This window comes from Phalacrocorax aristotelis, chromosome 1 (genome assembly GCF_949628215.1).
Source record: "Phalacrocorax aristotelis chromosome 1, bGulAri2.1, whole genome shotgun sequence".
In the NCBI taxonomy this organism is placed as follows: domain Eukaryota; kingdom Metazoa; phylum Chordata; class Aves; order Suliformes; family Phalacrocoracidae; genus Phalacrocorax; species Phalacrocorax aristotelis.
The window spans coordinates 120,107,981-120,130,379 of record NC_134276.1 but is presented as its reverse complement, the minus strand read 5'-3'; the positions used below and the strand labels follow the sequence as shown (position 1 = coordinate 120,130,379).

At 38.9% G+C, this 22,399-nt stretch overlaps 1 protein-coding gene across 2 annotated transcripts in view; it reads left to right on the top strand.

Moving 5' to 3' along the window:
• The window catches only part of EPHA3 (EPH receptor A3), a 229,837-nt gene that overhangs the window by 161,993 nt on the left and 45,445 nt on the right, over window positions 1–22,399 (top strand). The window contains exons 6-10 of one of the 2 annotated variants that reach the window (XM_075103532.1): window positions 7,650–7,774; window positions 14,430–14,592; window positions 16,927–17,029; window positions 17,488–17,555; window positions 21,834–21,959. In XM_075103532.1, the coding sequence (XP_074959633.1) occupies window positions 7,650–7,774; window positions 14,430–14,592; window positions 16,927–17,029; window positions 17,488–17,555; window positions 21,834–21,959 (585 nt within the window). The remainder of the gene's footprint in view (window positions 1–7,649; window positions 7,775–14,429; window positions 14,593–16,926; window positions 17,030–17,487; window positions 17,556–21,833; window positions 21,960–22,399) is intronic. The other variant, XM_075103522.1, reaches the window with a different exon arrangement.

Here is a 22,399-nt window from a genome sequence, read left to right as displayed (position 1 = left end):
GCGTGGTGAAGAAATTATTTTTGAAAACTTCACACCAGGAAGCCTGAGGCTCTAACCTCCTATAAAGTAATGGAACAATGGGGTAGGGAAGGCAAAGCAAAACTGTTTATTTTAAACTGATATGGTCTTAAATACACTCAGTGAAAAATATGAAGTATTGCGAAGCTCCCACCATCACCACCTCAAACAGAGAACAGAAAGAATAACATTTGTGTTATGAGTACCTTTGGGTTGAATCCTTATGAAAGCATATATGGCATTTGTCTCCTCTCTGAAATAACAGCTGTGAATGCCACGGCACTATATTTTTCAGTTTCTGAAGCGAGTGCCTTGTGCAGCCTGATACTTCCCAAATGGACATGGCATTTCCATGATTTATTACACACATGTTAAACATATGAGCAAGTCTAACATTTTGTTTGCTCTGTCGAAGGCATTTCCTATCTCTTTTAATAAAAAGAGGGAGAAATGAGAACACGAATGTACAACACTTAATGAAGTTTGCTTTTAATTTAGAATTTATTTGTAAGAGTGAGAAATGAGCTCTGATAATCACTTGTCCAGTGACAGCTGCTGCCCAGAAGGTTGCCTTTCTCTGCACTTAAGAGCCAAATCAAGCAGCTGCCTTTTAGTGTAATTCCTGCTGAAGCTACTTGTTTTCCCCTTTCCAGTTCCCTGTGCAGTGCCTGCAGCCGCTCTGGAGTCCACCATCTTCCAGATGCATTTAGGTACTTCTACCATAATGCAGGCAGTCATCCATTGGCATAGCCATGAAGAAATGAGTCTTCAAAATTGTCCTATTTCTGTGAGAAACATACACAGCTCCCACACAGAGCTTTGTTTCATCCAACGTTACTCTGCTTCTATTTGTCCTTAAAGTTTTGTCCTGTTTCTTTCCTTCCACATTTTGATATATATAAATGCCTGATCTTGATAGCCCTCTCCCAGAAACTGGGAACCTTTTCACACACTTCCTTATGATTGCATCCTATTAGGATCCGGCCTGGATCCGGTGTGAGGGTGCTGCACGCTGACACGGGCCTCTTGCTGTTGGGATGGCGAGACTGCCCAGTGCCTGCTCCCTGGCGACGGGGAAGGTACGTTGCGTTCTGGCTGACAGGCGCCTAATGACGTTACAGGATCAGGTGATGTTTTATAGCCCAAGTCATAAAAATATATCGAGCCTGCTTCAGCTCAAGGAAAAGGTGCAGAAGCAAACACAAGTGCTGTGCTAGTTTAACTATGCGTCCTGGAGTTTGAAGGGCAAAGGGCTGTGTCTGCACACGTACTGAAGAGGTGGGTAATTGTATCTGGAAGAGGAGCATGTAGGGTTTAGCAGGTTTCTAATGTGTTGCTAAAGTGTAACTATTTCCTTCTCCTTCTGCCCCCTGGGAGTCACCTGGGGACCCAGCGCTGACCGAGCCTTCTTGGAATGTGCCTGTGGGATCACCCTTGCTTCAGCACAACCGTGTAGGGGGAAGCAGCACCTTTAACTGCATTTAACGGAGAAAGTAAATATTAACGCAATCAGAGGAGGTTTAAAATAGTGCAACTCCTGCTTTCTGTGAGCAGGCTTCTATAATAAACCCCTTAGATGTTAATCCACGGGCTAGATGCTGGAGATGTAAAGGATCCAATGACAAGCGTAGCAATTCAGGCAGATCATGTTAATGCGATCATGTCATGGAGATGTGACATCATTATACTGATTTGTGAGTCGTTACCTAGGACTTTGTCACAAATTGAATGCTGGTTGGTGGTGGAATGGTTGGATAAATCTAAACATTATCTGATGCGCTGGTTCGCAAAACCCCACATGCTGGGTTGCTGTTGCGTGGGTGAAACGTGTATGTGCGGCGTTATGAGCAGTGCCGGATGAGCCGTGCATGGGTGCCTAATGCTTGCACCAGGGTAAATTCTCTCATGTATCCTGACTGCGGATGTGACTCCAGTTTTCTGGAGAAACTGCCTCTAAGCAAGAGATCAGTTTGTTCAACCATTGGTATTTCCACTTGGACTTGTATGATAGTTTTGTGGTTTGGACACTGGTCCTCTTAAGACTTACAGATTTAGGTCCCAGTGGAACCTGCTGTCAGAGGCTGAAGATTGAATTTTCACGTTACGGTCTTTATTTACTGTTCTCGTTCCACATTACCTCCTAGGGGCATCATAGACATTAAAGAAAATTTATGCATTATATCAGGTGGCAGTATTATGATTAGATAATAAAATAATCAGTTTTCTAAAGAAAGAAAAAGGAACAAGCCTTCCATTTATTCAGCAGTGCAGAAGAAGTTACAATTTGGGTAACACAGCCAGTTCTGCTGGCTCAGATAAGTTCTTGATCACCATCTTTCAGCATAGCTTGGAACATTTTACTCCCTGATGCTGATAGCTGGTTGCAAGCAAAAGCTGGAAGTGAGCAGGCCATGGCAATTTTAGAATTAAATTCTTCCCTAAAATTTAATTTGTGATCTAGAGACCTAAGCAAGAAACAACAAGACTCTAAATGTTTCAGCAGTTGTACACACATGGCTTCTCTAAGTTAATACTGAGTTCTCTGTGTCACAGGACAGGGAATTTTCTTCCAGTATATATATACATCTGTAAGCCAGTCACATATGAAAACAATAACCAAGGAATAAGGAAAAAGTCAATAAGGAGATTTATATACAGCTGCTATTAAACTGGAGGGAAACAAATGATCTGTTGGGGTCAGTTTCACTGGGAAATCAATTTGAGTGGGGTTTTATTGTCGTCTCTGCTAGATCCTTCATGTTATTTGCTTGCACCTTTAGTAGTCATGAGTGAGGAGGTTTTTACACTTGTGAGTCTAAGCTCCCTGGATCATTGCGTTTGTTACCTTTTCAACATCCACATTCCCAGTTGTCACAAATGCTACCTAACAACATTGAGCGCTCAAAGTACATTTCCCCTTGTAACTCTAGGGAGTTTTGAATGTTCATATTAACTGCTTAAACTAGTCATAAACCAGTTAGACTGTAGTACCAGACAAATAGTTACCATCTGATGCATAAAAATGCCTCAGTGTGCATTGCATGTGCCTATTGAGACTAATCCTCTTAATGCATGGCCACACAAGCCTAAAGTTAATGATAAAAAACCCCAACTCTTATTCAGTGAAGAAACTGAGTACTAGTACATTATTTACGTTTTTACTGGTGTTTTGATTACATAGAGGTATATGAGCCACACGTCTTATCAAGCAATCACTGAAACAGTGTTGATTAAACTTCTTAGTCTAAAAAAGTACTCTCCTTAAGCTTTACCTTGAAATGTTTTTTTTTTCTAAGTTAATTTAACCTAACTTTGTGTTGCTATTGATGCTTCAATATAATTATTAAACTTCAATTTTTCCTAGAAATCTTCATAATCTGTCATTATTTGGTGACCCATAGTACACAATTGTTTTTGTCAGCGTGAGCTGCAGACATTTAAAATAATTTTTTCTAGCATTCTACTGTTGCACAATCTAATTGTCTTTTAATTTAAGAAAGGAAAATCCTGGAACTGCAATGAAAAATCTCTATTCTAAATATGAAGTACTTCTCTTCCTTTTTGTAGCCTGATTTTTGAATTTAGTCTCATCCTATTGTAGTTACATAACGGCTTTCAGAAAACAGGAAGCTCTTGGTTCTCTCCTCCTCATGCAGAAGAGTAAAGACTATATGCATTGCTGCTCATGGTGATGCCTTCATTGTTTAACAGTTTGTAATGTTAACTTCCTTTAACTGTGGTTTCTCTCTTTGCTGGATTTTCAGACTCTTCAAAGTAAACAGAAATACAGTAACTGAGCTGCCCTGGTGAGAAGGGAAGATTAGCTGTGTTACAAAATGGAAATTAAGGCTGACTTCTTCTTAGACACTATTTAGAACACAGTTTATAAGTTTTGATTTATTACAGTGTATTCTAGGGATGCATACAAAAAAAAAAAAAAAGCAACAAACCAAAACTCCATGGTCCAAATGTCAAGTTATTCCTCCCAGAGGCACCCCAGCCCTGAGCTGGAGCTGTAGGTCAGGAAGGCACCTCTGTTGTCATATGACTGTCCCTGTGCAGGACCATGCATACTTCCAGGTTGCCTTAACTCTTACCGTATATTAAATCCATTGATTGCAGTAGATTTAATTGTAAACCTAGAAGTCATCTGAACAAGATGTTTTCTTAAATCAGGGTTGAAGGACTCCTAACACTTTTCAAACCTATCTAATATCTAACAGGTATTGCAGAAAACCAAAAAAGATTGCAATAGAATTTAAAATTTGAACAGTCCAGCTTCTTGCAGACGAGCAAAGAACAATTATGCCATGTGCTGTGCTGCTATTTTTTTCTTTTTATCTCATCTTGGTCAAATCAAAGTGTAGCAAGTGTTCATCAGTCAATCCCCTGTGGCAGTAGAGGAGTCAGTTCTGATATAGGCAAAGAATCAATTAAGTAAAGAGAGAGACAGACACAGACAGACGTCAGTTGTGCAGGGCAGCAGGCACAGCAGAGGAGCCAGACCACCTCCGTCTCTCAGCGTACAGCAGAGTCTGGTTTCGGGAAAGCCAGGGTGCTGCTGCAGCTGTGACGGGCTGTGCAGGATGGCAGCCCCTCCAGGCACAGGGTCCTGGCTCCTTTCTCTGCCCTCATCCGTGGTGGGACTGCAAGGCTGGCTGTCAGGGATGCTCACTTCAAGATTTATCTTTGCCACCCTGTACTTCATTTTTTGCAGAAGGAGGGTCCTAGTGCTGAAATCATCCCAGAGGCAGCACAGTTTGGTTTCACCTGTGCGTTGAAGAGCTGTAAGCCTGACACAGTGCCAGGAGAGGAATGGCTGGAAGAGGTTCTTGTGAGGGCTGTCCCCTCCAGGGCTCTGTTTTGTCAACAGAAACATAGAGGATGATCAAAGTCCAATATGAACACACAGAGATGATGGAAACAGGAGGAAAATTATGAAATCTACGCCCAGATATTGTCTTCATATTTTACAACCTCTGTGCTTCAAAATTGAAATGCTCAGATGGTTTCAAGATGAAAAAAATACAAGATCAAAAATTAAAATTAAGTTGCAAATACATTTCTTCCCCTCTGAACACAAATATTGTGGTTTAGCCTCTAGAAATAAATAGTTGACCACTGAAATATCCGAAGATGCTGTTCCTTTATGTGCAGAAGATTAATGCCTTAAAACTAGGTAACTTCTATAATCCACATAGTTAAAATAAGATTTGGAATATACATAATTTTCATAGCTCCGAGGTTCAGTAGCTGTTGGAGTGGCCTGGCATGCAGCGCTGTGTTACAGAACTCAGATCTGTTCAGTGCCTGGGATTAAAGGTGCCTGAAACTCTGTTCCCTGTAATTATCCATCTCCCCTCCATTTGCCCATGCAGTGGGATGCTCTCTTCCAGGCACTCTGTATGTATAATTTCTAAGCAGCTTTGGGAACCCTGTGGATTAGAAAAGGTGTATGAATGTTTTATAATGTTATTGATAACTGCAGAGCAGACGCTTTTCTAATAAACTGCTGTGAAATAAGTTACTGGTAGCATCTGCAGAGATGTGTGTAAATGAGCTCAAAATAATTAATACTGTGTTAGAAGAAGCTTTTTCTAAGCACATCTGTATTGGAGCATAGAATATTATTTCAGCCTGCCCAGAGAATGTGTTAGAGCACAAATTACCATAATTTATTGGGGGGAAAAGCCATTTCTGTTAATCATATATTAATTATTCATAAAATCTGTATTAATGTTACCTTAATGGGAAGCATTACCAGCTGGGGTACTGGGCTTGGCAATCTGTTCACATACAAAAAAAAGATGGATAGCTTGACTTGAAAAGAAGACATAAAAATGACTTAAAAGAGCATAAAAGCATCAAGCATGGGTATATATGAGTTAACACAGAGCTGGCTATAGTAGAGCAGTCCAGCCAGCTAACCACTTTGTATTTTGGCTCTAGCGTTGGTTTGTGACTGAGTGGAATTACTGAAGGATGTTCATTACAAACCTATCCTGTATACCTTGTCCTAATGCTTTTCAGCTCTTCAACAGCATAGATCGGGTGAGTCTGAGTAAAATAGAGACTCTCTCCCATTCTACTTAGAAAAAAAAAAAAAACCAGCCTCCAAAATCTGATTTCAGTAATTGAAATTCAGGATAAATTCTTCCTGACTGGGGGGGGAGAAAAAGGGGAAAAAAAAAAGATTTTTGCAACTTTTTAATCTTCTCAGAAAGCTATCGTGAACCATGTGACAAATGTGGAAGTGTGTATATAAATATGTGCTGTGTGAGTGTATGTAGCTTTCTAGATGCTCTACTCAGTTAAAGGAGCTTGTCAACATTTAAATTATGACTCAAGACTAGAAGGTGTGCTTTGGTGGAAATTTAACAAATTCAAACACAGAATTAATTTTCTAAAATTTATTTTAATTAAACTTCTTTTTCTTTTCTGGCTTTTGAAGGATCTCTTCCAGGAATGAAAACCCAGACAGAATGCAGGCAAATGTGTAAAGCCTGTAAAGTGCAACTAGTTTTATATGAACAGTAAAAGCTTCATAGGATTCAGCTGGAATTAGATTGTTTAGATCAGCTCGAGTCTTTTTATTAGGATAGCACAACGCTGAACTTAAAATACATTTGTTTTACATGCTAAGATAAAAGACGCTTTACTGGTAAAAGATATTTTTTTTTAAAAAATGACAGTAACGGCCTTTAATGTGATCTGTAAACTATCATCTGATTGATTTTGGCCAAAGCCATGGAAGAGAAGTATTTGCAGTGGGAAGCCAACCCAAAGGAAACAGAAAAAAAAAAATTTAAAAAATTGCATAACTTTCAGTAAGACCAGGAAACCTAGGTCTGGTCTTGGAACAACACGTAGAGCTGGGTGGTCTAAAACTGAACTGATGTTCAAGAATCTTAGGTAATTATGATTTTTTTTCTGTAACATTGATAGTGCTTCCAAGTTTTGGGTGGTGGGTGATTCTGTGGCATGCAATCAGTTGTTCTGCCTAACTCTGATTAATACAGACCAGAAATGAGATTGCTTTGCAGTTTAGACTTTTTTTTTCTTCAAATTTCATTTTCAAAGAAATGTGGTAAAGGAGGAGTGTATATGGGAGCAATTTGTATCTGAAGAGCTTACCAAATACTGCTATAAAAGAGGCTGTATTCTGCAGTATGCTGGGTGGTTATTGCTAGCCATGGATACCGGGAGCTCCTTTTATGTAATGCATCCCAGCACCATTTTACACTTGTGTATGAAAATTTTATCAGAGTTCTGCGGAGTCTGGTAACGATAAGACTTCAGAATTATAACAAATAGCTAGTACTGTTATTTTGTTCTCTATTTTCGTATATCAAATATATTTCATTGCTTACACTGTAGTAGCAGATCAAAACCATCTGCTATCTTGCCACTGGTCTGCCAGTATAACAGAAAATCTCAGCTCATTTTCCTTCAGGCCAGTATGCTTTAAGGCATGTGTACTAGGACTATAATCCAGCTGCTGAATGTTGATGCAAGTCCAGACCTATGCTCATGAGTCTTTCAAATGGAAACAATACTCTTTGCCAAGGATTGGAACAGAGATAAACTCAGTTTGCTTTTCTCTCTTCCCTCCTCCCCCATCCCCTTTGCAGCTCCATCCCCCATCACAGTCATAAGGAAAGACAGGACGTCCAGGAACAGTGTGTCTCTGTCTTGGCAGGAACCCGAACATCCGAATGGGATCATCTTGGACTACGAGGTCAAATACTATGAAAAGGTGGGAAGAAAGATTGGAGGGGAGGTTTTTGTGCTGGCAATACTGTAATGAAATTCTTGCGTCTTGCCTATGTTGAGTATTCGGAGACACCCCTGTTCGCTCACTGTCTGCCTTAATGATGCCGAGTGTTGAAATTGTTCAAGTTTTGGTGAGGAGAACGTAATGAAAATATGAAATGAAATTGTTAAGCTGTGTGGTCTACCAAATTCATCCCCAAACACATCAGAACAAATATAGAAAGCAATGCAGACTAGCTGTAATACTTTTTTTTTTTTTTCCTTTACTTACTCAGTTTACTGAGTTTACTTACTCAGTTGTGCTACGCTCTTGGTGTTTATACATTTGTCAGCATCCATGTGTTGGTGCTTCCCTGCAGCGCAAGCATCTTTTACAAAAAAATTATGTGGCAAAAAGATGGGCAGTACTTTTAGTGAGTGGTTTGCACTATGAAAGCTCCCATTTTTCATGGATAACTGAATTCTTCATAAATTTTGTGTAAATAACTGCAAATCAAAGAAAACCTGCCATTAAATAGGTTCTCCTTTATACTGACATTTTCTTGTATTTACAACTGTTGATTTCTACATCGTATATAGATCTGTATTTAGGAAAAAATAAATCTTCATAACAGAATGGGGTATTTTAGTAAATCTTACTGGTAGAATTGAGATCATAAATTGTGAAGATTGTGAAGAGTACTATTAGCCATTTTTAGACTGGTCAGAGAGACCTTTTGATAGAATATACTGCTACTGAAACTGACAAGCCTGGAAAATTTTCAGAAATAGTGATTTAATTTAGTGTTTACTAATGCTGTTCATATCTAGAAATCAGGCTTAGATTTCCTACGTACCAAGGAAAATGTGGTAACAATATCCATTTAGAAACTGCTGTTAAAAAGACTCCACAGGTATTCAGTTAGTCATCAGAAAGTTTTCTCCTGGAGCGTACCAGTGGGACAGTGTGGTTTTGATGGTTCATGCCTGGTGTCCGGCCATATTCTGAAAAGATTTTTCCCAAATTAATACGCCATCTGGTTTTGGCTGCTTTGGTGAGCACTTGAACCTTCAAAGTCCTTGGTAAAAATCTGTATACACACAGTCCTCTTAAAAAGGGAAAAAGAAAGCTTCCTAAACATTTCAGTTCAGTCTCACCTTATACAGCAGTAGCCTACAGACTTTCACTTTGCTTTTTTTCTGCTGGTTCAATGGGGACAGGATCAAGTGTGGATCCTGGGCTTGAGAAGTGGAAGGGAACCGGCTCATACCCCAGATTGACTTTATTTGTACATCCTCAGCACTGAAGGGACACAGGAATTATTTAGGCTCTCTTGTTTCCAATTTTTTAAAGAAAAAAAAATAGATACTCGTTTTTAGTAGGGCTTGGAAGAGCTGTTTACCTCACAAAGTGCCTATGCCTGAAAGATCCCTGAACTTCAGCCTGATTTGCACAGGCCAGGTTATTTATCTGCATGATTAACTTGTGCTTCATTTGAGACCTACCTGGCTGCTCTTGCTGCTGTTGGCCATATCTCTGTTTTCTAAGAGCTACGGCAGCCCCATCTCAGCTCCACCTCCAGCGTCCCTAAGTGGAAGTCGTTGCCTGGGCGGCTCTGCGCGAGTACCGTGGGGTGCAGGATGTAACGCGCAGGTGTGTTGCACATCATGGCATTAGGGAGATCTGGTTTTAGTTGCTCCAAAGGGAGAAAATTTTTCCACTTACGTGCGTTTAGTTCATTTTAATTTAATGACTGAGAAGTTTTATTTGTATATTTGGTTTTTTGTGGTGTTTCCATCATCACTCTACACTGAAATTGGCTTGCTTTATTTGAGAAAATTGTCGCTTTCCAGTACTGTTGTATGCACAGAGAGCATGCGGCTCCTATTCCCATGGAGTATATCCAGTCTTGTGGAGCAATTGGTTGTCATAAGACAACTTCATAAGACTACCAGTCTTCTGAGGCTGACCTTGCACATGTGTTTCTTCCCTTTGAAGTCTGTGATCAAGAGTTCATATGCACCAGACAGCTTTCTTAAACCAAAGAGCCAACTGCTTGACAATAGGAGCCAGACCATTTAGAGCAAAAGGTTTTTAAAAAAACAACCTTATGACACCGGTGTTTAATTTGTGGTCTGCAGCCACTTGGGGAGTCAGAAGCCTGTTCCTCAGGGTTTATGAAAACTAAGAAAAGCAAATCTATTGTCAGGAGGCTTTAATCCATTGCCCTTTTTAGCTCTGCAAATTAAAAAAGGTTGAAAACTACTACTCTGTACATGTTAAACTTACCTGAGGTCAGAGCAGCCCATGCTGGGCTGTTGCTCTTCATTTCTTTTCCAAACACCGTTAGAAGGTGCTGCTTTTCAGTCCGAGATCTCTGTGCAGCCCCCCTCCGCTCCTCTTTTGAAAAGAGAGCTTTCTTTTTAAACTGGTCCAGTCCATTTGATTTTCTGCTTCACAAGTCATCTTAGTTCTCCTCAAAAACCCACTGCTATTGAGAGGCAGCTAAACCCTTCACAGTTAGCAATCTGGGTATTTCTCCTGACAAGTCGTACCTGATTGCTGGTAGGTTATTTACGTTGAGCCATTCTTTTCCTTCCTGCTTGTTTTTACTTGCAATACCTTTTGTAATCTCTGAGAAGTTAATAAATACAGCGTTAACAGAGTAATACAGGTCAGCCCAGTTCTGTTGTACACCTTTCCCATGCAGTTTTTTTTTTTTACTTTAAGTTGTTCTTAAATGTCAAAGAATATGTGGTATTTATTGGCAGCTGCATCTTACTGATATTCAGGATGTTAGAATAGATTTGGAATAAAAATAAAGCATCCCATATCTAAATTATGATATCCTATCATTTTTTCTAACGCATTGTTAGTATAAAGCATGTGGAAAATATTTATTTTCTGCAAGGGTAATTAATTAACCTATTAAAGTTTTTTTCACCAGTGCACTGGTTGCACTTGTATAACCAAAAGATAACAAAAGCTTTATATGATGTTTCTGGAGAAATTAGGAGCTACAGTTTTGGGAAACTATTCTAACTTTTTGGAATGAATCTATGGGATCTTAATGCGTAACATTATGAACTGAGAGTGATAGTTTTCCAGACTGAGCGTTTGGAATAGAATTGTATTTTTTGTAAAAGTCTATAGGGACTGTTTAAGAGGCTCCAGTTACTATTTATTCAAAACATGTAAAAGAAATTAAATCCTCTTTCAGAGGAATACTGTATGAAACTTCTAGGCATTTATATTATGGTAAGGCATAACATTTTATGTTAAGTTAATGGTGCCAAATGACACCCTGGCGTAGTCCGTCCATATTATGCTGTGCTGGATTTTAAGTGTCTCAGCCGTCAAAGTGCACATATAACAAAAGTGTCAGGTTTTGGGTTTTGTTTTGGTTTTCTTTTTTTTTTTAAGACAAGCAGATACTTTGTTTTACCTTGTCCTTGCTCACATAATTATGTTCTCTGGCAGGAGTATCTTGTCATGAAGAGATATTAAAAAAGCCATCTCCTAAATACCACACATAAACTATTAATTGCTTCATTTAAATATGTGGTTTACAATTATGATAGCTAAATCCCACACACTTTATTAAGGTGAAGTCTGCTGTGAACAATGGGTGAAATGTGATTGCAGTCTCACAGTACTAAATAGACTTGCCTCTGCAATCATTGAAATTGTGTGCTCAGTAGACTGGTTAAAGCCAACAAATAAATAATGGTATCTAGTTTGTGCTATTTCTGAGGCTGGAAAAGTAAATTATATGCAAATACGTTTAACTGCTTTTAAACTCTTATTGTGCTGGCTTTGAGGGTAGGTAGGCCACGGATACTCCATGAGGTTTGTAGGAACTCTCATATCGATGAACAGTTCACACCTGGCAACAGGGAAGCGGTATCAGCACTGTGGGTTCCTCCCAAACATGTGTAGTCTGATTTTGGCCTCTCAAGTGTATATGCAGCTCATGGAGAAAATGTTCTTCCTCGTATAGTATAAACACTGTGCTTATCTGAAAAAGGACATACCGTTCACTCTCACTAGCACTGCCACTATAAATGTTAAATATATCCAAAGTATGGCTTTTGTAAAACATAGTTTAAAATTGTAAAATGTCATTTGCAAATGAGACACTAACAGTAGTGGGATTTGCTTCCCAGTAAAGATTGTGTCTGGTAAACTATGCAGAAATATTCAGGAAGACTACACTTTGTGCATCCAAGTTCAAATTTATCATCAGAGAGTTTGATTAAAGCTCTGCTTGGCAAAGACTGACTCTCCTTTTTGTATATTCCTTCTGCTTATGGCAGCTATAGTGTTGTATCTCTGAAGTTTTACTTCATCCCCAAGAAAGATAAACTTGGGCTTTTATGTGGTGTTTCACTGATTTGATTACTAGTAACATAAAAAATGACTTACAAAATATGTGCGTAAAAAGCTTACCATAAACTAAGATACCATGACATCCTCCATACCATTGTTTTAAACGTCTATTTTCCGAGTTCCATTGCGGATTATTAACAGACAGGGCCATGATTATATTTTTCCTTGCACATATGTATCTGAACAAGAAGGAAATGTTTGCATTTCATAAAAGCAGCCTGAAGTGAGATCAAAATGAATGTCCAGTCATAGCATACACAAAAGATTTTGTTTTAAGGACAAGATTATTATGTCTTTTGAAATTAAAATAGTTGCCTATATTCAACTGAATGATAAGGAAAGCCTGCAAATTATAATAATAGGCCTTTGTTACTTCAAAAATAAGTAATTTTATGCAAACCTGTTAGCTCCTTAGAATGTCTTCCTATAAGTTTTCTGTCCTGAATTTATATCAGAAAACTTTTTTTAAAGAAGTATTAGGAAAGCATGAAGAGGTCCAATGCTGATTTCATTTTTGTTCTTGGTGTGAAATGAAAATGGGCCATGGTAAACATTTTTATAGTAATTTTTTGAACGCTAGGTCCAGCTCACCCTATTTGAGGTTTTGATTCTGGACGGTAACTTTTAGGCACAGGCTTAGCTGCTTTTCTACCTCCCACTTCCCCTCCTTCACTGTGATTACTCATGCACAATGTTGAATATTATGTGGATATTCCAGCCATTTCCCTAACTATGGTGTAAATATTTCTGTTTCTCTCTATATCAAAGACTGCCAAGAACAGGGTGGTTAGGTCTCTGTAGCACCAAAGCGAACAGTTTCTGATGTCACCTACTAACTTAGAATAAACCTAACTTTCTTGCTGTAGACAGCACTGTAGAGGAAACAAACTAAAACACTTCTAGTCACTTGAATTTTTCATGTGAAGGCGAGATGGCTTTGACAACGAGTGTGTTGAGTATTTTCCAACCTCTGTACTCGTGCCTTGGCACTCTAGTGTTGTCAGAGTTAAAATACCAGTACTTTTCAGGCTAGTGCAATGCCATAAAACATAGTGGGAATTAGGTGAGATGGTTTGTATCTGACATGTTAGCTTAACTCAGATTCTGCTTTCAGCCAGGCAAAACTCAATGATTTTCAGTGTATTTCAGAGTGTTCAAAGTAAAAGGGCAGCATACGAAATCCCCACCACCTCTGGAATAAAAAAGTTCGTCGTTGCGAACCCAAACAACTGAGATTCTCTCAGTTCCCCACATGTGTGGCTGCTGTCCAAGATTTTTGCTGAGGCAGTTCCAGCTGCCATTTTTAGGAAGCCAGAAATGCTCTTTTGGTACAGGATGGCTTTTGTAAAATACGCAATACCTCAGGGCCCAAATGCATGCTTGAATTTTTAGAGTATGTGCTTACAGTGGGACTGAGACATACTTTCATCATAATTAGCTTTTTACACAGTGTGAAGTGGATCTAAGCTTACTAAATTACAAAATAGTCCATTTTTAATTTTATTTTAAAAAGCATTATGTCAGAAATATGTGACTGTTATGCAGAGTGTGTTTGTGAGCATATCATCTGTGTTGGACGCATACCTTGCTCTAGCAAAAAGCAGTAAGGAACAAATACATGTTCCCCTTCTGGCTCCTAAAGCCCAAGACTCATTCAGGAGTAAGTTCAGTGGGGGTTTGCCCAAATTGAGGATGGACACATCAGTCTCATATTTTTTATAGCATAATAGAAAACCAGTTATATTCACCTGTTCGCAGAGCTGAGGGCAGGAGCGTGAGTGCAGTTTTTCTTCTGACTGCTATAAAGGTAAACACTGTCTTGTAAAATGTAAGGCAGTAAAATCTGCATCCTGCAATAGGTCTGCAGAGCCCTAAAATGTCTGAGTTGGCCTGTTACAACTTACAGTTCAGTGCTGTAGGCAAATCTGTTTTATGGTTTTTAAATAACATTTTAATAATAATTTTCTTGTTGTATTGCGGGCTATGGGCAAGAAGATGCAAAGACATTTAATGAAATGTCATATACTCAGCATGTCCAGTATCTGATTTACAGTACGAGGTTGTAGAAGCTCTAATGATTTACATTTCTTGCTAATCGAAAGATTTTTGCTGATTGAAAATGGATGGCTGTACAAGCATTTGTCAGGCTATAAATATTCAAAAAATATGCCAGTGCTCCCCAGGTGATTTGTAGTAATTTTGTACCAACAACCTCTTGTTTCTGGTTTTCAGGGTGTGATTTTAATCTGATAATTTCTCTTCCCAAAAGCAGGAACAAGAGACAAGCTATACTATTCTGAGAGCCAAAGGCACCAATGTTACCATCAATGGCCTCAAACCTGATACCACCTACGTCTTCCAAATTCGAGCCCGAACTGCAGCTGGATACGGGACAAACAGCCGCAAGTTTGAATTTGAAACCAGTCCTGATTGTATGTATTTGTTCAAATGGTTTAAACTGACATCCTGCCCAGTTTCTGACTGATTTGAATGGCTGCTTTCACTCCCTTCCTAGTTTAGTAAATGCAACTTGTAACTATTTATGATGTGTCTTTCTGGGTAGCGTTACTATAGAACTTTATGTTATATCATTGGACTTGAAACGTGCTATAAAGAGCATACCATGAATATCACAGGTGCTATTTTCTTCCATTCCCTACCCAACATCTGCCTTGTGCCAGAATTGATACCTGCCGAGAGAGGAAGTTTGATAGAAAATCAGATTCACAGCCTTGTGCTGTTCCAAGCTTTTGGACTGAAACCTGTGGACTATAAACACCTTTTCCAAGACAACTAGTATTATATAGTGGTCCATTACGCCAGTGGGTCAGTGTGTAATTCTCCACAGTGCTGTGAAGTGTAGCTGATGCCTCCTGCAAGGTCTTGAGATGAAACTAACGTGCACAGGCTGGGAAGGGTGGTCATTCAGTTGGGTAGCTGGTCAGGGAGTTGGGCAGTTTGCCTCCCTTCTCCTCTCTGTCACTGCAATTCTGGGTGTCTCTGGGGCAATTATTCACTGGTCTGGCACTCCTTTTTATTTTCTCTAATGCCTAGATAATAACCTTATTTAACTGATGACCTTATCGGTATTCTTTACAAGTTCTGTTCTTATATTAGAAAGACTCTTAATAGAGCTCATCATTTTAAATGTTACCTTCTTATTGCTTGGCACTATATACTAAATCAGACCTTTTATTTGCTAGAAGCTGAAAGTGGCTCAATGCATCAAAAAGTCAGCCTTTGTTTAGGTACCTAGTTACTGATATAGACTAATGCTGCATAATCAGACTGCTTTTTAGAAGGTAGGACTTTTACAGAAGACTCATATCTGTTGTTCATAGCTACAACGCAGCTAGGGCCTATAATTCTGATACACTCTTATCAGGCTTATTCATGTACTCATGATAAGGCTTGACAGCCCATGGTGTAATAAGTGCTGGCTAAAAGCAACAAAGTTTTAGCCAAGAAGGGTAGCATAAGCCAAATGGTCCTGCACTTGGCATTCATGTATTTTTGAGATATGTTGCGTATTTCATCCCCACTTCTTCTTCCCCCACCTCTAGCTCTTATTCTGAAAAGCAAACAAGGTTTTTTAAAGAAATAGTTACAAATTGCTGTTATGGTGACGTGTAACTTTGGCATACTGGATGAAACTGGAACTCAAGACAGGACACACAAGTACACGAGGGAGAAAAAAATCTGTTGCAGTGATAACAAATTTCATAATTTAGAAATTAATTAATTTTCTCTGCAAAGCAATATCAAAAATAATAACATAACTGACCAAAAATATGGAAGATGACAGGAGGCAGTGGTGCACAACTCAATAACAAGGATACAAGTTACACAGATAGACACCAGATCACATAACTTGGTTCCTACTGCCGAGTTATCATAACTACATGAGTGCAGTTGTAGGTCTGTAACAGGCAGAGGCTTCTTCCCAAGGGGAATGGTGTGACTTCAAGCAGACTTGTAGAGAAACTGTCCAATTTGTGAGGAGCAGGAGGGCTAGTTTTCAGCTCAGTTGGGATGACTAATTTGACGCATAGTGCTGAGGAGCCTAATTCCACTATGCTCGGTGAAGTTTAACAGGTATCTGCTGAAGATGGTTCACCATACCTAAGATCTAAAGGTGCCCTGTCATTGTATAGCAGTCTAGTGCATGGAAGCTCCATGCTTAGATACTGCAGGGAAGCATCCAGTGTAAGAGCGCCCTTCTTTTAACTATAGTCACTGATTAACCATGTCCTTCTGTCTCCTTCCGTGTGCCCTGGCTTTTCATAGCCTTCAAAGGGATACTGTCAAGCTTAAGTGGGAAACTTAATTCATTAAAGCATTTTCCATCATACAGAAGTGAGAGTAAGGGTAACGATTGTTGACTGGCTGGGATTTCTTGCCAAGGAAGAACTCCTTAGTCACCATGACAAAACATATGTATGTCATGGTATGTGTGTTTGTATTTACATATATGTTTATATATAAATATCAGTTTAACAGCAGTTACTGTAATCAGCAAGCATAAAAATCAGATGCAGCAGACACAACTTTGGTAAACTGTCAAAGATGGCCGGAGCCTTTTCTTTTCTTCCCTTGCATTTATTTGTCTGATGAAAAATTACTTAGTAAATTAAGTATTTGGCAGGAGACCAAATGCTATATAGTGATGACTTAATCTGTCTGTTCCCTATATGAATGTCAATTGTCATGTAGTCAGCCTTTTGTGTGTAAGGGGTTATTTATATATTTTTGTGTTAACTTTCCAGCATTCTCCATTTCCAGTGAGAATAGCCAGGTCGTAATGATTGCCATTTCAGCGGCGGTAGCCATTATTCTCCTCACAGTTGTGGTGTACGTCCTGATTGGGAGGTTAGTTTATCGTCTGGTTTGCACATTTACTCCCACTTCCATTTCCCCGAGGGGCCTTGATGAGCATGGCAAATTGGTGTCATTGGGCAGTAGCATGGCTGGTTTGCACCTTCTCCTTTGTCTGCTGCCCAGGAGCTCAGAATACTGCTTTGTGCTCAGTAATGAGCCCGCTAAGGTTAGCAGCCCAATCATGCAGCAGTTGTTAAAAAATGCTATAAACACATTCTTAGGCAATTGTAAAATTAAACTGTAGGGGTCAAAAATCAACAAATCCTCTCATTAGCCAATTTCCTCAAATTCCCTGAGAACATAACATGCCTCTATAGGGCACAGAGAATGTAAATATCATTAAACTTTCAAACAGGCATTTAATTGTGGAGGGAAAACATTTTATTCTGTTTCCACCTGCAGTTAACATAAAATTCTCTGTATTAATTTTTTTTCTCTGTTGCTTGTAGATTCTGTGGATACAAGAAGTCTAAACATGGCACTGATGAGAAAAGACTACATTTTGGGAATGGCCATTGTAAGTTACTGAAGCCTTTGAATGCTTCCAGATCTGTTGAATTTATCCCCTAGATAACTGGTATTTTTCAATCTTAAACAAAAAAGTTATACCTCACTTAAATCAAGGTGAAATTGGGAAGAGAATTATCTCTTCTCTTGTGGGTAAGGAGATTTTCCCCAAACAATTATTCTTTGTTTCAAATTCTTTCATTTGTGTTCAGGTTAGCAATGAGCAAAACATCGGTGTCTGTGTTCGAAGAATGCATGTGGTTAACAATACAATATTGATTCTGCTGTGCATTACTGAAATGCAGAGTGTATCTTTAACTTCAACTCATTATCAGCTGTATAAAGTCTAAGAAATAGCATTTTTTCCCAAAGCAAAATATAAAATCAATGAAACCTGTCTTGATGACTACTGAAGTGACTGTGAAAATTGCTTCTTGACAAAGTTGACCCACTAACGATTTAGTTTGGGGTTATTCTAAGCATAGGGTGAAGAGTGATTTGGAGTACTTTCTTAAATTAAAAATAACTACTAAACAAATGTCTCACAGATTAATGGGATTTTTTAAATCCAGCTTTGTTTACAAACAAGTTTTGTTCAAGTCCTGATTCCCCACTTGCAAGAATGAATGTGTTTATGCTTTCTTTGGGTCTCGTCCAGGAATAAGAAGAGGTCTTTTCTGTTGACTTACGTGTGTTTGTATCACAAAAATTGTATATAGTTAAGGATGTGAGATTTTGCTCATCCTGAGGAATCTGGGCTACTTTTGAAATGTATTCAAAAGGCAAACCCAAAGCCTACCTATGTCGATGTTGACAAATCTATTTTTAATAAGGCTAAATGGGACTTCATTCGTAGCTAGTCTGGGTCATTCAATTGTGCCTTGTGAAAGGAGCAAGATCCCATCCAAGAGATGCTCAGGGGAAGAAGTGTTGATATTCTGAGCCTGGGCACGTGCCCTGGCTACCGGGAAGAAGTAGCTTGCTATGGCCCATGGCTGGAGGGGGATATTGTCCTGTAGTAGTTCAGCTCCTCTCCGATTCTGCATCCTCTGCAGTGTGCATAACCCTGCACCACTTTTCTGCAGCAGCTGTGGATTGTGAAGACTAGATCACAGTCAAAGGTCCATCCATACTCTCTTTAAAATAGAAATAAATTAGTTTTGGAGCAAGGGAAGCTGAGGGGAGAGGAAGGTGATAGTTTAACCTTCCTGATCAGGAGTAGGGAGGGGATTCTTGTTTTTTTTATCACTGCATTTTGGATTTTTTCATCCTTACAGGGTAAAGATAATGCCCTTCATAAACACCAAGACTGGAAATTCCTTTTTTCCACCTACAGAATTCTTGGTGTCTAATGAGCATATTTTTAATAAGGAGTGGTAGTTTGTCTTTGAACCTGTTTCAGCTTTGGATAAATATCCTGCTACACCTTGTAAACCGTGTTGAAACTTATATTTCTATTGCTTAGCATGTTGTAAGTTTAATGTATGTGGGTTTTTTGCACACAACAGTGGCACTGTATCATCTGCAAGAAAAGAGCCATTGGTACCATAATCAGATGCCTCCCCACCAAGTATAATTGAATTAACATTTTAATGAGGGATTTGCCTGCAGTAGTTGGAAATTAGAACTGCTTCCTAATCCCCATGACAATGGAGTAACTGTTCTCTGACTGTTCATATTATTATTATTTTAAGTTTGGAGCCCCTCCTTATCTCCAGAGGGCTGTGAGCGTGCGTATCCACAACATGTGTGCTCCTTCCCCTGCACTGTCAGGGGATACACAAGCTGTAACAGTGGGTTTGCTTCGTGCAGCCCAACAACCGCTAACTAACTAGTCTCAAAAAAAATCTCTACGGTTACATGTGGCCCATAGAATTAATGCTTCATCATCTGAATTTAATGAGGTTATAAAATAAAAGCAGCCAGTAAAAAAAGTGTCACAGACAAATAACAGGTCAGAATTTGCTCTCCTTACTCCCACACAATGGAAAGTTGCAGTCACTATTCTTAAACATGTCAGTGCTGTTAAATTCCTGTGGATTAAATTGCTTTTAATTTGGCTTTAGATATTTATGTACTGTTTTCTGAGTAGTGCCATGCTGATTCACTATGTAGTCAGAACAGAGCCAATCATAGACCTGGTATTTCTGTAAGATATTCTTGAAAATGTTTTATTGATTTTGCAGATTGTTAGGATTTGTATGCGCACATGTGTGTGGCTGTTGAAGCTTTAGTCTACTAATTACAGTCTTTCTCAAAGACTAAGAAAAGTGCTCCTATGAACTAAAAAAGGATAACGTAACTTCCATGGCTGTCATAAACTTTCAGCATCTTAGATACAGCAGCTGGTTTATTTCAGTCAATTTATTCTGAATTACTTTAAAAAAGGCTCCAGCCATGAACTATTCCCTGCAGCCTTATTACAAATCCCATAATATTACTTCAAAGGAGCAAAAATGTTTCACCTCCTCAGATCTTCTCCCTTTGCCTTCTTGGGCTAGGCCCTTTTTATTTTTTTGCTACCTTTAGGGCAATTCATGCTGTTAAAATGAAAATGTAAATTATTATGTTTGCACAGAATGAGCTGTAAAGTAGTACAGCTTAACACATGTGCATGTGTTTATTATCTGTTTTTCATGACAGAACCCAGTTACTATACAGGCTGCCCTTAATTATTGGTGTGAAGGGATTATTCTCCTTGCAGTCACCATCACCTGATCCTGGGAACCTCTGGGGTCAGCATTAAAAATCTGCAGCCAAAAACCCCACAGTGCAGAAGCTTTTAATTGTTGTTATTTTTATTGGGGGTATGAGGGAGCCTGTAATGTACATTCAGCATGGACGGAAAGGAGCATTTATAAGATTTTTAACCAACAGCAATATACAGGCAATTACTTTTTGGTTTACTTGCAAGTAATTCTGTAATCATCAGGCTCTTGAAGGAAACACAGTTGGCATTTAACGCCGCGCACACGCAGCCCTTGTGTTAAGGGCATGGCTCTTAGTTTGCATTGTTTTCAAGGCAATTAGCTTGGGAACTCAGTTTTATCATTTCTTTGTAAATTCTGAGGCCAATAAATCTCCATAAAATTTAAATTTTTAAGTACACTTGGGATTGTTTGACAAAACAATGGTGTGCTCTAACTAATGGTCCAAAGGTATTTTTTCCCATCTGTGTAACCCCAGCAAAAAAGGTTTAACTATTGTAGCAGTCAACAAATTGATGCGGTATAATAATGCCAAGCTGGAAAGGATATTCCTGCATGGGTTAAGACAGTGTTTGTAGGAGGAGTTTATATCTTTTACAAGACCAGCTGGTACAGTTAGGAAAAGCTAGAATACGTGTGCAGGAGTGCAGGTTGTGTGTCAGAAGCAGAATACTTCAAATGGGATGTAAATGTTATTTTGCTTTTTGTTAACAAAACATCTTTGTGCTTTAAAATTAATACAGAACAGGCACACGAGGTACTGGGTACAAGCACAACCAGGGCCTTTAGCTGGGGAAGGAGAACAAGGCTGAGCTTTGCCTTCAGTATCTTTGCTGGAGAGAAGGGTTGGGGATGATAATATGTTCCTCCCACTCCCAGTGCTGCTGGAGGAAGAGGTGTGGAGAGCTTGAAACTTCCCTTAAAATCATTCAGTCATTGGAACTAGCACTTGCCCAGGGCAAACAGAATGATCCCTGGCCAGGAAAGCGTAGAAGGGGACAAAATAATAATACGGATGTTAGGGTAACTGAGCACTACAACCAGACTTTAATAATAAGAACAACTGGCTGCTATCCTTGTATGTAGTAGCAGAGGGATCGAGGCAGAGGTGCATGTATAATTTTCTTTTCTTATGCATCTTGTTGGAGGACTCAGAAAGAAAAAGTTTGAGTTAATGTCATCTCCTTAATAGATTCCTAAGAAGTTTTCAGGCTGACAGTAGCATGACACATTTTGTTCCTTGCCTTTTTGTTGTTACCTTGGAAGGGACAATATAAGGCAGCATCTAAATGTAGCAAGCTGGGAGGGCTGGGTAGTATTTTAATATTTGAAAAGCAGTTAAATACGGCAAGTGCAGATATATTTGAAACCAGTTTTCAGACTTCTGTGCAATAACTACATTAGTGTGTCTGGTTTCAGTCTATATTAAGATTCCTGAAGACCCATCAAAAGCATTTTGATTTCAAGAAGCAGTATAACTTTTTCTTCTATTGATTTGATTTCTTTTGTCTCATAAGCTTTCTTTAGAAGGATTAATTAAGTCTAAGTAACATTTTCTCTCTGCCTTTGTTTTTACACAGTAAAACTCCCAGGCCTCAGAACTTACGTAGATCCGCATACATATGAGGATCCCAATCAAGCTGTGCATGAATTTGCCAAGGAACTAGATGCTTCTAATATATCCATTGATAAAGTAGTTGGAGCAGGTAATGGCTATCAGATATGTTGAACTAAAAATAGCTTTTTGCCATATATACTGTTTATATACATCTTTATATACATCTTTGTGTTTGTACTTGTGAGTGGAAAGAAAACGTTCTTAAGTCATTGATTTAGTAGGTCATATTTACAGCTGACTTTGGTGCATATGAAAGGTTAAGCACACACAGTTCTATTTTTTCCCCCCAAAGAAAGCAGACAGCAAGACAGTTTTTCAAAGGACACCCACCAGCCCTCACTTGGACACAGCACTGTTGGGAGAGGAAAGAGAGTTCAACTTCTCTTCTATGTTTCTCTTTAAAATCTGTCAGCACAGAAAATGGTATCCACTGTGAAGACAATTTGTTTTTTTCTCTTAAAAGTATTGCTGACTATTATGCCTTGAGTGAAACCACAAACTCATTTCATACCAGTCAACACGCATCCA